The sequence below is a fragment of the Pezoporus flaviventris genome, unplaced genomic scaffold, assembly GCF_033815535.1.
Source record: "Pezoporus flaviventris isolate CSIRO_AGI_PZ_B2104156 unplaced genomic scaffold, CSIRO_AGI_Pfla_v1 ptg000071l, whole genome shotgun sequence".
In the NCBI taxonomy this organism is placed as follows: domain Eukaryota; kingdom Metazoa; phylum Chordata; class Aves; order Psittaciformes; family Psittacidae; genus Pezoporus; species Pezoporus flaviventris.
The window spans coordinates 2,233,164-2,245,643 of record NW_026892619.1 but is presented as its reverse complement, the minus strand read 5'-3'; the positions used below and the strand labels follow the sequence as shown (position 1 = coordinate 2,245,643).

At 54.5% G+C, this 12,480-nt stretch overlaps 2 protein-coding genes across 12 annotated transcripts in view; one reads left to right on the top strand and one right to left on the bottom strand.

The window, feature by feature from the left end:
• Nucleotides 1-4,947, bottom strand: part of NSD3 (nuclear receptor binding SET domain protein 3) — a 38,203-nt gene extending 33,256 nt beyond the window's left edge. For 2 of the 9 annotated variants that reach the window (XR_009746767.1, XM_061472448.1), the window contains exon 1: nt 4,669-4,944. The gene's annotated coding sequence lies outside the window, so the exon portion shown is untranslated. Of the gene's footprint in view, nt 1-2,922; nt 3,026-4,572; nt 4,595-4,668 lie in introns of those variants that run through there. The other 7 variants (XR_009746768.1, XM_061472452.1, XM_061472453.1 and 4 more) reach the window with 7 other exon arrangements.
• A 1,269-nt stretch (nt 4,948-6,216) lies between these two features.
• On the top strand, nt 6,217-12,480 carry LETM2 (leucine zipper and EF-hand containing transmembrane protein 2). 3 transcript variants are annotated; one of them, XM_061472492.1, is made up of 10 exons: nt 6,217-6,365; nt 6,973-7,402; nt 7,810-7,953; nt 8,278-8,412; nt 8,797-9,000; nt 9,938-10,057; nt 10,644-10,754; nt 10,898-10,984; nt 11,721-11,795; nt 12,310-12,480. In XM_061472492.1, exons 1-10 carry the CDS (start codon nt 6,319-6,321, stop codon nt 12,358-12,360), a joined length of 1,404 nt encoding a protein of 467 aa, XP_061328476.1. In that variant the 5' UTR covers nt 6,217-6,318; the 3' UTR covers nt 12,361-12,480. The 3 variants fall into 3 exon arrangements, with proteins under 3 accessions (XP_061328476.1, XP_061328475.1, XP_061328477.1); XM_061472491.1 differs by having other exon boundaries at nt 10,898-11,022; XM_061472493.1 differs by lacking the exon at nt 10,898-10,984.

Here is a 12,480-nt window from a genome sequence, read left to right as displayed (position 1 = left end):
CACCAAGGCCCATTGCAGGGTTCTGTGTTAGGCTACTTGCCTTCCCCCATTCTGATCCCATCTATAAACATCACTCTGAAACTGAGGATCTACAGACTGCTGAGTGATTTAACAGGGTGTTTCTGAGCCTCAGCTGTGTTCCTATGGGAAGAACTCCCTTTCACAAGGCTAGAGCACCAAGCTGTGACAATACCCCAGGCTCCTTGTCACGGTCACGTCTATGGGTCTACAGTGAGATGCAGCATTCAAAGCAACACAGAGAGAAGTTCTGGCCTGTTCCTTCAAGGAATGCTCACGCCAAGGCAGCTTATTTTAACTTAGAAGGGCTGGAATAAGGTACAGCAGCAAACCCAGCAGTTTTGGTGGTGTTGAGAAGTTCTCCCTGCTAACACAACTATCCCAGAATGGAATTAAGGAGATCCAGGCATGGCATTAACAGAACTCTAAAGCTGCAAGCCACTGTCTGGTGGCTCTTATCTCCTGCCCACAGAGTCCTTGGGTCAAAGTCTGCCCACGCTGCCAGTCCCCAGGTAAGGCTGCTCCTAATGCTGCCAACACAGTCGCCTCCACAAGGTCTATGTGTTGCCAGCACGCTTCATTTTGTTACCTGGTGAAGGCTATGGGTTAATGGCCTTCAAATCTCTCTTTTTCCATTGGATTTAGGAGTTTCCAGCACAAGAGAGGAGCTTGGTTATTGAACTAACTCCTTTGTGGAGCTCACCTGGGTAACACAGCCTGCCCTTCACACCTACCTCAGTACCTCCCCATCCAGGCTGCAGCACCAGGGGCTATTGCTTCACTGCTACTCTCAGGTCTTAAACCTCAGTTGTGGTACTCTCCTCCCACAGAGGTTACATCATCTGGAGCCTCTTCCTTCCCCGCTGTCATCACGGCTCTCACACCCAGAGCTCCCCACCCTCCCCTCCTCTCCATAGCTCTGCATTGCTTTGGTTGTTTCCCAGTTGCTGCCCAGTGAAAGGACAGCCCCTGGAGCTACCAAGGGATCAGAACCATCAACGCGGAAAGTACAGGAAGCTCGACAGCCAAACCCCAGCAAGGATCACTTTGGACAAGTCATTCCCATGTATAAGTCATCCCCACGGCTGTTGGAACATCAAAGAGGCTCAAGAGAGTTGGGCCTGTCCCTCCTCAGCAAAGGAACACCACCTAACCCCCCAGCTGAAGGTGATTTTCAGTAATCCACGTTGATCCTGCAAGGAAGTGGTTCAGAATAAGTTCTTGCCATTACAACAGCCATCACTCTATTAAATCACAGTGTCAGCCTCCTGCAAGCTGTAGGATTTTGGTTCCGAACACGATCCACAATACATGTAACACTGGAACTCAACCAACAGCTAAAGAAACCTATTACTTCAGGTCTATAGGAAACAGGCACTTCAGAGCAGCTGGGAAACACCATGAAGCCATCAATACCTTCCAAACCACAACTGGATGTCCTAAGGAGGGAAAAGAGTTTGTCCTCCAAACCTGGGGAGAGAAACACAGCCTGCCCATGGCCCTTTCCCTGCAGGATCTTCTGCCCGAGCAGGGAATGAGCCTGTTTACAGACACTGCTTGAGCAAATCTATTCATGGGAGAGTCCCAGTTCCAAGTACCAGAGGGGAAAGCAAATGAACGAAAACATAAAAGCAGTACGAGGCAAAGGGAGGTTAACCTGGTAGAGCTCTTCAACTCACACTAAGTTTGCTTCACTTCCCACCCCATCCCAGCTTCTTCACTTGAGTTTGACTCAAACCACTCAGGACAACGGGAAGGTTTCAAAGAGCTCTGGAACCCTCTGGGTTCACCCTGGTACTTCTCTAAAGCCATTTTTAGCAGGAGCATTTCGCAACTTCCCTCCCAGCAAACCACCCCCCCCCCAGTATTCCTGCTGTGCTGCAGCACACTAAATAACAACTGAGCCCTCAGATCATCAAACAGCTCCAAAGGATGCTGATCCCATCTGATGGGAGCTGCTCTTCCTCCTGAACAAGGAGCTTTGGGCTCCCACAGCAACACGGGAGCGCCATGGATCCATCCACTGTGCTCCTGCTCCGGCAGGAAGAGCTCAAAGCAAGGCGAGAAGATCCCTGGAGCTGACACAACATCAAGGGAGGCACGGCAGGATTTCCACAAAGCCTTTCTGTATTCAAGGCACCCTTTCCCGGGGACACCCCCACACGGGGAGCCCTGCCTGCAGCAGTTGGTTAGCGCTTGGGAGAGCCAAGAGGATGGCAAACGCATCTGCTGTGCGAACAGGAACTGTCCTACTGGCTCACTGAGCTGAAACAGCACGCGTTTGAGTCAGCCTTATGTGCTCAGTGAACGGTGTCACCGCCTCGTCACCCTCAGCCACGCTTCCGATCAACAGGCTCGAAAGCAGGAGTTCCAGGGATGTCTTTACACTGTAACAACAACAACCCAGCTCCCATCCACGCCGGGCTGAAGCAGAGAGATTCAAAGATCTGTTCACATCATAGAATCCCAGCCTGGTTTGGGTTGGAAGGGACCTTAAAGCTCCTTTAGTTCCAAGCCCTGCCATAGGCAAGGATAGCTTCTACTAGAGCAGGGTGCTCCAAGCCCTGTCCAACCTGGCTTTGAGCACTGCCAGGGATGGGGCAGCCACAGCTTCTCCATTCAATCCATCCCAGCGTCCCATCACCCTCAGTGAAGAACTTGAGAGCTCAGCTCAATCTCCCTTGTACCAGGTTAAAGCCATTCCCCCTTGTCCTGCCCCTCCATCCCTTGTCCAAAGCCCATCTCCAGCTTTCCTGTAGCCCCCTGAGGCACTGGGAGCCACTCTGAGGTCTCCCTGGAGCCTTCTCCAGCAGAACCAGCCCAGCTCTTCACTGCCTGAGTCACCGCACACCCATTCAGTGCCACTTTCCACACTGTTTCATTCCATGTACCCCCGTGTCTCACCCATGCTGGTACCGGGCACCTCCAGCATCTCCTCCACGCAGCTGAGCTGAGAGCTCTGCTGTAGGTGTTTCACCAAGGACAGCTGCTGGGCTGGAACCGAGCTGGCTCACTCAGGTTTAGAAGTGATGCAATCAGCTCCTGCTGTGTTTCCATTCCTGCTCTTAACACCTGGAACCAGGTGAAACACCTGAGGCTCCTCACCACCACTGAGCACAGCCTCACCTTGCCTATGGTCACGTCCAAAATCACCTGCGGAGCTGCTTCCTCAACCCTAACAGCCTTCTGTGATGCTCACAATACAGGAGCAGAAATAACAGAATGAGTCTTCCCCATTCCTGCCATGGGGATTTGCAACCTCCTCTGTCCCACTTTGTCCTGCATGGCCTTAGGAAACCATTCATGGCAAGCTTGCTTTACACACATTAAGACAACACCGAGTTTTCCATGGAATCCTAGAAGGGTTTGGGATGGTTTCCAACAGCACAGAGCTTCCTTAGCAGAGGAACTGCAGCCTGTGGACCCCTCCTGGCTTCAGCTGGGCTCTCCTGGCAGCCATGGAGGGTGAATCAGAGGCCTCTAAACAAACCTGAGGGTGTGTGGTGAGACTGCCCCCTCCCCTGGGTCCCTTCCTAAAGGTGCTTTGCTTTTGTTTAAGGCCAGAAGAAAGAGCCAAGGCTGAAACCTGGGTTTGAGAAAGGCACTGCACGAAGTTACCCCCGGAACGGAACAACTTGGGCAGCAGCAAAGACAACGCTATGGGTTAAAAAGGGAAAGAAAAGGGGTCGCTTTGGGGCTCTAAATCATCGGGATTTAAAGTCTCGGAAACCAGCTCTTTAATACCAAGCCTTGTAAGAGTCGTGACGTCCTTCCACATCTCAACCCAGTGCAGTAACTGCACTGTATCCCATAGGAATCCCTTCAAGCTCAGGGGCAGTGAACACCCTGAAAGCCTCACAACGCTGTTGCATGAACCCAAACCATGCAGCCCTCGATGAGCATCCTCTCCTCCGTGACTCCATGAAGCCCATGCTCACTTTTGGGAGCCAAGCCTTCCCAAGCAGTTCATTATTCCCATTGTAACTCTTAATCTGCCCCAACTTCCTCTGCGCATCTCGACACTAAAGCCACGGGAACAACCACTAAACCAGGCTACAACTTCTTCCTCAGCTCCCATTACCTTACACCGGCTTTTGGGGCGGTTTGTACACAATGAACTGGATCAGCGTTAGGATTCCTTCTTAACACCTCCTCGAAAACCTTCAGCCTTCATTAAAACTGACCCTCCAAAGCAAGCCGGCCGGGACACACAAGGAAGCAACAGCACCAAACCCACCCCAACCCATCCAAGCGCGCTCTGCCCGGCATTCCAAACACAGGAAACCCTTACAACCGACGGGGAGCCGAGGGGCACAGCGCCGCTCACACCACACACACACCGAGCCCGAGGTTCCCCCCCACACACACCTCCCCGGACCCCGGTTACCTGCCGCCTGCGCAACCGGAGGGGTGGGAGGGAGGCAGGGAGCGGGTCCCGCTGCCCGGCCCCACGGAGCCCGCGTTCCGCTGCTGCCCGGCCCTTGCCGCGGGGTCGGCTCGGCTCGGGACAGCCCCGTTCACACCGCCCCACCGCCCGCCCCGTGGGGCCCGCGCCGGTGCCGCCGCAGCGCCGGCAGCAAACATGGCGGCCGCGGCCCCTTTAAGCCCGGTCGGGCCGTTGCCGCCGCCGCCGCCCCCGCTGCCCCTCACCTTCAGTGTGTTCCATTCTAACTGCCCCCGCCGCGTCCACCCAGCCCAGCGGAGACAAAGGCCGGCGGCGGGGGCTGCGGCGGCGGCGGCGGGCGGGCCTCCCGCCTCCTCCCGCTGCAGCAGCAGGCCGCGATGGAGCCCCGGCCTCGATTTCCGCGCCCCCGCCGCTGGCGTCCGAGCTCCGCCCCGGGAGGGAGGCCGCCCGCCCGCCCCCCCCACCGCCCGGCTCCCGGCCGCTGCGGCCAAGGGGAGGCGCTCGGCGGGGCGCGGGCGACCGCTGGCGGCGGGGGAAGGCGGCGCTCGGTGCGCTCAGGCCCGGTCCCGGCCCCGCTTGCGCGCCCTCCGCCTCCGCCCCCCCGCCGCCGCCGCCGCCGCCGCGCACGACGTACGGGACGCCACCGCCCCTCGCATCCTATTGGGTACCCGGGCGGCGTCGGCCGCAAGGCATTATGGGGGTTGTAGTCCGGAGGGGTCAGCTCGGCCCCGCGACTCCGTGTCCCGCATCCCGAGGAGCTCACGGTGAGGCCTGGGAAGCACCGGCCCCGGCCGAGGGACCCCAGTGGGAGCCGGGAGGGAAGCGCCGTGGCTCGCGGGAGGTTGTGAGTGGTGAAGGAGACATCGGGATGGTCGTGGTTAATTCCCCTCCTTCACGGCCCTCCCGGCTTTATTTAGCCCCGGAAAACACAAGCGGAGCGCACGGAGTGAATGTGCGCTGCAGCGAAGCCAGCACGGGGCAGGGGGGGGGGAGACAAGGGAAGGGAAGCAAGGAAAGGCGAAGTAAACGCGATGTGGAGGTGACACGCGTGGACAATAAAGCAGGAAGGATGAGGTAGAAGGCGATGAGACCTAACACGGAAGAGGAAGCTGAGACACGAGCTGAGTGATGATCTCATGGCCCCCAGTGTGAACGGGGATGGTAAAGCAACTTTCTTTCAACACAATCAGAGTTGGGCTGGGAAAGGCTTTCCCTCTCCCTTCTGTGCATTCTAAATGCGTGGAATTAAACGTTAATGGTCACTGCATACGGTTCTGGTGTCCCCAGCGTAAGGATGGGGAGCTGTTGGAGCCCATCCAGTGAAGGGCATGAGGATGAGGGGAGCAGCTCTGCTCCGGAGCCAGGCTGGGTCAGCCTGGAGAAGAGAAGGCTCCTTAAGGGGAGACCTCAGAGAAGCTCCAGTGCCTGAAGGGGCTGCAGGAAAGCTGGACAAGGGATGCAGGGGCAGGCCAAGGGGAATGGCTTTAAGCTGCCAGAGGGGAGGCTGAGATGGGCTCTTTAAGCAGTGCTGCCCTGTGAGGGTGCTGGGACACCGTGATGGGTTGAACGGGGAAGCCGTGGCTGCCCCATCACCGGCAGCGCTTGGACCAGCCCGCTCTAGTGCCACCTCGGGTCAAGCCCCGCCTCCTCCCCGCTCCTATTGGGTGTCCTGTGCGGCAGGGCCTCAATCCCGCCTTCTGATTGGCTCCCTCGGAGCGGGCCGTGCCGCCGCGCCGTGGCGTGATGGCGATGCAGCCATAGAGCGGCGCTCGCCGATGCGGGAGCGCTGCGGACCGGGCGCGATGGGGCGGTGCGGGAGCCGCCGATGGGGCCAGCACCGGGAGCTGCGGCCCCGAGGGGAATGAGGGATCCTCCGGGGCCCGAGCCCGTCCGCCATGGCCGCAGGCGGATGGAGCTTGCTCCGCGCCGCCGCCAGGCACAGGTAAGGAGCCGGTGGGGTTTCCAAGCACTCTGTGCTCCAGGGATGGGGATAGGGATGGGGTAAGCGCACCTCTGGGGGTCCCGGGCACCGCAACGCCTTGCTTTAGCCGTTTATATGCGGTTACTGGCGCTGTGCGGTAGCAGCAATGCGTTAAGACGCTGCAGGGATGCGTTAAAACGATTCCTGGGTTAAAGATGGGAAATGCAACGTTTGGTTTAACTAAAACACAGGGATTCCGGTGGGCGAGGTCTTCTCCCATTGATAAAGGAGATGGAGTTTGCCCATGATGCCCAAGTGATGCTGCTGGGGCAGGAGATGTGATCTCCGTTCTGAACATACGGTTTGGGTTTAAAACTAGCAAATTTGGAGCAGTGCAGTTGCTAAAAGGGCTTTCCTTCAGTGTGAAGTCCTGAGCTGTTCTCCACCAAAAGAGCTGTCAGCACTGGATGGATCATAGGGCACTGCTGTGATTCTCAGTACTTTCCTCTCAGACCCCTTCAACCCAAAGCAGTCGGTGGCTATGAATTTGGCACTAAGGCCATTAATGTGTGTCTGAAGCCTGGGTACCACGGCCGCGCTGCTCTGACTTGCTTAAACACCTTCCCAGTTTCAGAGGCTCCCATCTCCTCGCGCATTCCAGTTCTCCGCACTCCCCAGCAGCTGCTTTTGCCCAAGCAGTGGATCCTGGTTTAAGCTGGACCTGTGTAAGAGACTCTGTGAACCATGGGTGCCGTGCTCCCGTGGGTACCATCCTGCCCCATCCACTGGCTGCATCCCTACGGGCATTCCACACCTCCAGCTGCTCACACCAGGAAGAACCCACATCCCGCAGCGATGTGACCCATAAGGCTCATCCCGACACTGCTCCAGACGCAGAGAGGCCCAAGGGGACAAGGTCTTTACGCCAACGAGTTGTGGGGGAACTGAGGCATTATTACAATGGATTCCACTTGCTTTGGATCGACACGAAGGTGGCTGCCAGGATGGTGTGGAGGCTGCTACATGGCCAGGTCCTCACTAGGAGGGAGAGAAGAAGGGTGAGTGCTACCCGGCTGAAATGATGCGATAAGAGGCTTGCAGTGATGGAGAGGGGCTCTTCATCAGGGGCTGTAGCGATGGGACAAGGGGTGATGGGTTCAGACTGAAACAGGGGAGGTTCAGGTTGGAGATAAGGAAGAAGTTCTTTATGTGAGGATGCTGAGGAGCTGGCACAGTGGTAAATGCTCCATCGCTGGTAGTGTGCAAGGCCACATTGTGTGACATGGTCTAGTGTGAGGCATCCCTTGCCCATGGCAGGGGGTTGGAATTGGGTGATCCTCAGGTCTTTTCCAACCCAAACTCAATGGTTCTATGAAAGGCGCTGAACCGCTCGGTTGCCACGCTCCCTTTGGAGCCCATTTGTGTGCCTGGTTGAGTGGTGATTTCTGCTGTGTCTTCTCTACAGCTGCTGAGAACTTGTGCAGATCTCTTCCGCCTGGTTCCCTTCCTGGTGTTTGTCATTGTCCCCTTCATGGAGTTCCTGTTGCCTGTGTTCTTGAAGCTCTTTCCTGAAATGCTGCCCTCGACGTTTGAGACCGAGTCAAAGAAGGTTTGTGTCCTTCCTGAGGGCATTCTCCAGCTCATCAGAGCATCTCTACAGCTGCACACAAGAGCTCTTGCTTCCTGCCTGTTGCTGTGGGTGAGGAACAGCCTCATGCACAGGTCGAGGGCCCAGCTTGTTCCTATGCTGAGCACCAGGGTCTGGTGGGTGTGCTGTAAGCAGTGATGCAGGAAAGCACACAGCAAGTCATTTACCTGCCTCAACCCAAGCCTGTTTGCTTTCAGCCCTGAAGCCCTATCCCATCTCCTTCCCGCAATCCCCTCCTGATTTTCAAGTGGAATTCCTAATTTCTGTTTCGTTTCCTAAATGAAGGAAGAGAAGCAGAAGAAGAGGTTAAACGCGAAGCTGGAGTTAGCCAAGTTCCTGCAGGAAACCATTGCAGAGATGGCCAAAAGGAACAAAGTGGAATCAGCACAAGGAAAACAATTCTCCTCTTATGTGCACCAGGTAAAATGGGCTGGGGGGTGGTGGTGGTGGGGTTTAGCGATGCTGTTTTGAGCAGAGAATGAGGGATTTGTACTAAGATTGCAGAGCTGTCTGTCTGGGGTTACCATTAACTGGATGCCCTCCTGCTGCTGATGCCCTGCTGGCACTAGCTCTTGACCCCACCACTCAGAGCTATCCATACGGACAAGCATTCCCATGCTGGAGCGTCCTTTAAGTGGCCACTCAATGCTGTTTCCCTTTGGCCTTGTAACTATAGGCTCTGGTTTCCATCCAGAGGCTGAAAACCCAGTGTGAGAAACAGGAAGGGCCCCTTCCTGAGAGGGGCAAGAGGATCCTTCCCAAGCTGGGGTGCTCTTTGGCCCTGATGCCTCTTGCTTTGCCCAGATCCGTCGCAGCGGCCACCAGCCCAGCACCCAGGACATCGTGCGCTTCTCCAAGCTCTTTGAGGACGAGCTCACCCTGGAGCACTTGGAACGGCCTCAGCTGGTGGCTCTGTGCAAGCTGCTTGAGCTGCAGCCCATCGGCACCAACAACCTGCTCCGCTTTCAGCTCCTGCTCAGGCTCAGAACCATCAAGGCAGACGATGAGGTGAGCTTGAGGCAGCTCAGATGTCCTTGCGTTGGTGGAGCGCAAGCCCACTGAATCACTGCTGCTTTCCAGGTCTGGAATAGACATCGCATGGAAACACCATGAACCAAGTGAATTCAGGATGAGTTTATATTAGTTTAGAGAGTGGCTGCATTCCTCTAGCCTGGAGAAGGCCAAGGGAGGATGCACCTAATGGGGTTGCTTAGCACATGGAACCAGACTTAGAGGTGCACAGGAGGAGAACAGGTAAAGGTCATCAGTTGCAGCAAGGGAAATTCCATCTTGATAAGGAAACAAAGTCAAACTCAGTGGGTAAACAGTGGAACGGGTTTTCCAAAGGCTGTGGAATCCGCATCCCTAAGGATGCTCAAGGCATACATGGAAAAGGCTGAGCAATGTAAAGAAATGTGTAACTTAACCCTCTGTTGAACAGGAGGTTGGACTGGGGACCTCCAGAAGTCCCAGCCTATGTTTTAGGCTTGTGTAGGAGCTGTGGTTTGAAATGGTGTAAAGAATCCTATTGGGACACAAAAGAAAATACCAGAAAGGTTACTGCTAGGAAGAGGTGAGGAGTTCTGACAGGCCCATGCAACTAACCAGGTTAACTAACTAATTAGTTAACTAGCCAGCTAACTAACTAACGCTGGTCCAGCTTTAAAGCCTGCAGTTGAGTGTGTGAAGGAGCTCTTCGGACCTGCAGCATCACGTGTAACGTATGCCTGGGGGGAACCCAAAGTAATTAGGATCCAGGTTTTCCATCCTCTGGAGCTGAAAGCTGTCAGAAGGAATAACCCACAAAGGTTCCCTCTCATCTTTGTATCGGGGTGACTTTATGCCCATTTACCTAAACAGACCTTTCTTTGGGCTCAAGCCCAGCAAGTACATCAGGGTTTTGGCTTACTCTGTGCCTGGATAGGAGCATCCCTTTTCATTGCAGCTGATTGCCAAGGAAGGAGTCAATGGCCTGAGTGTGTCCGAGCTGCAGAGCGCGTGCAGAGCCAGAGGGATGCGGTCACTGGGTCTCTCAGAGGAGCAACTGAAGGAACAGCTCAGACAGGCAAGTCCACTCCGGTGTGGTCCTAGGACACAGTGAGGAGCAGTGCTCAGGCCCAGCTTCACCAGGGATTCATCCATTCCACGTGGATCCTCGCCTGACAAAACATATTAAAGGCATGCAGGATCCAGATGATGGCTTGGACTAAAGAGAAGACCAAGTAGCATCAGGGCCAGCTAGAAGGAAGATGAAGGGAGGGGGTGTGGAATATGATTTAAGCTTCTAAAGTAGCCAAGAGTTGTAGCAGAGCCAACACCAGTGTTCTGTAAGCATTGAAACAGGTTACACATAGTGCGGTAGGTGATGTTTGTGTAAGACACAGGTAACTCAAAGTACTCTGCTTTAGCTGGTGGCTGCTTCTCAGTAGTGATGTTTGCCCTTCTGAGCAGCTGGGAGCATCCTCTCTAGTGTGTATTCCATTTGGTATCCTTAACTCTTCCAAGCTATTCCTTCTCATTGTGGCAACTTCAATCTGTGCAAGTCAAACTCCAGATACCTTTAAGCTCCTGAAGGACAAAGGGTGCTGTGTTTTCTGTACTGACATAAAACCATGTATGAAATACCTTTTCCTTCTGTTTTCCTCCAATAGTGGCTGGATCTGCATTTGAAAGAGAACGTTCCACCTTCTCTGCTCCTGCTTTCCCGTGCCTTGTACTTGATAGATGCAAAGCCACAACCTGCTCCAGTTCCCCAAAAGCAGGTGAGTTGTTTGAATACAGCTTTCAGGTTAATAGCTCAACCATTACACGTTGTAAAGGTGAAGCCCTGAGACAAGGATCTTGTTCTTTGATCCTCGGAGGGGGCTGAAGTTAGAACTGTGCTGAGCTCAGTGTTCTTCTGCAGAGAGGTGAAACTGCTCCAATCTCGACATCCACTCTCAAAGGCCAAGAGACCCTGATGGATCCTGCCCCTGTTGTACAGGGAGGAAAGGTTGGAAAAGAGCAATCTCCGAGTAGGACAATGAGGGTGTATTGCTGTAATCTTTGGGAAGAGCATGGGGACAAAGCCTTCCAGAGCTAGGCAACACCCCTTGTTTGACACCATTGTCCAGAGCACACAAGCAGTGCATGTGCTTGCGTTGTGTTTGTGCCACAGAGCCTCATGGTTGCACGCTTTGCCTTGAGGCAGTGAAAGGTACCGAGAGCTATGGCACATCTTGGGCTGGTGCTGGAAGCAGCACCAGGATTAGGGTTAATAACCCAAGTTAATCAGTACCAGGGTGCTGGCTTCCAGCAGAGGAGGGCTCACAAGCTGCTAAGTTGCTTTAGTCACATACAGAGACCTCTGTCCAGGTACAATTAGCTCAGAGAAGCCAGTTAAAGGTGACTTTGAGACTTGTTTTCAGCTCTCTTAGTGAGCTGGGGAGTGGTCCAGGACAAGGGGAGACAAAACACCTGGAGCAGGAAAGCCAGAGGGGATGGTTCTCAGCATAAGGCTGAAGAGAATTCCTTGGATTAGTCCAAGCTGATAGAAGCAGCAACAGAACTGAAGGAGGACATTGTGTCGACTGCTAGGAGGACTCCCAAACAGCACTGTTAGGTTGGAGATGCTGACCTGGAGCTCTCACAGGCATGCAGTGCATGGGAAGGAGAAGGGGCTGGATGGGATGGAGGTAGAGCTTTGTTTTCCAAAGCTTCTATGTCTTAAAGCTGCTTTTCCCTTAAAGGATGAAGGGGTTGTATCCCAGCCAACAGAGCAATTGCCAGGCTCAGAAGTGCCAGCAAAGCCTCCTCCACAAGAGGTAAGCTTTTCCAACCTCAGACTTCCCAAAGGAGATTGTTCTTTCCACAGCTCCCAAGCTGGGGCTGGATGCTACGAGGTGCTGGGGATGTTGAGTTCAAGGAGCACCTGGGGTGGATGAGAACTGCATTGAGGGCTGCTAAATACAAACCCACCACACTTGACAGGCACTGTGGGGAATTCCCAGTGTGCCTTTCCCTGTGTTCTTCCTTAATATCCGCCTGTGGACCACGAGGATAAACCCACCCTGGGGTTACATGGCATTTTGTAGCTGTAAAGTCCTTTCTGCAGTGACTTGTGCCTGTTTTCTTGCTGTAAATACCTGATGTCAGTTTAGCTGCTTATGCAGACATCCAGGCTTGATCTCTGCAAGGAGGAGGATGCTCCTTTCCACAGTAACTTTGTTCTTAGCCTGCTTCCCATAGGGAAAATACCTTCTTCCAAAGAATCCCTTGCATTTCAAGAAGCGTTTGTCCTGATAGTGCTTCAAATCCACATCTTTCTCTTGCACCCAGGCTCAAATGGAAGCATCTCGGAACAGCAAAGCCGGTGCCAATGGAGCATAGCCTGGAGCCAGCGAGGACTGTGTGACACTGGGAGAGAAGCACTGTCCCCTCTGCCCCTCCTCAAAAGGAAAGAGGGATTTTCCCAGAGGATGCATCACCCAAAGAGGGGGCAGCAGCCCT

Bases quoted from the DNA above. Each gene is read 5' to 3' on its own strand.
- LETM2 (XM_061472491.1), top strand. From the start codon at position 6,319: ATGGCCGCAGGCGGATGGAGCTTGCTCCGCGCCGCCGCCAGGCACAG. The intron at 6,366-6,972 runs GTAAGGAGCCGG...ACACCTTCCCAG, and splicing joins CGCGCCGCCGCCAGGCACAG to TTTCAGAGGCTCCCATCTCC. The intron at 10,755-10,897 runs GTGAGTTGTTTG...GTTCTTCTGCAG, and splicing joins CTCCAGTTCCCCAAAAGCAG to AGAGGTGAAACTGCTCCAAT.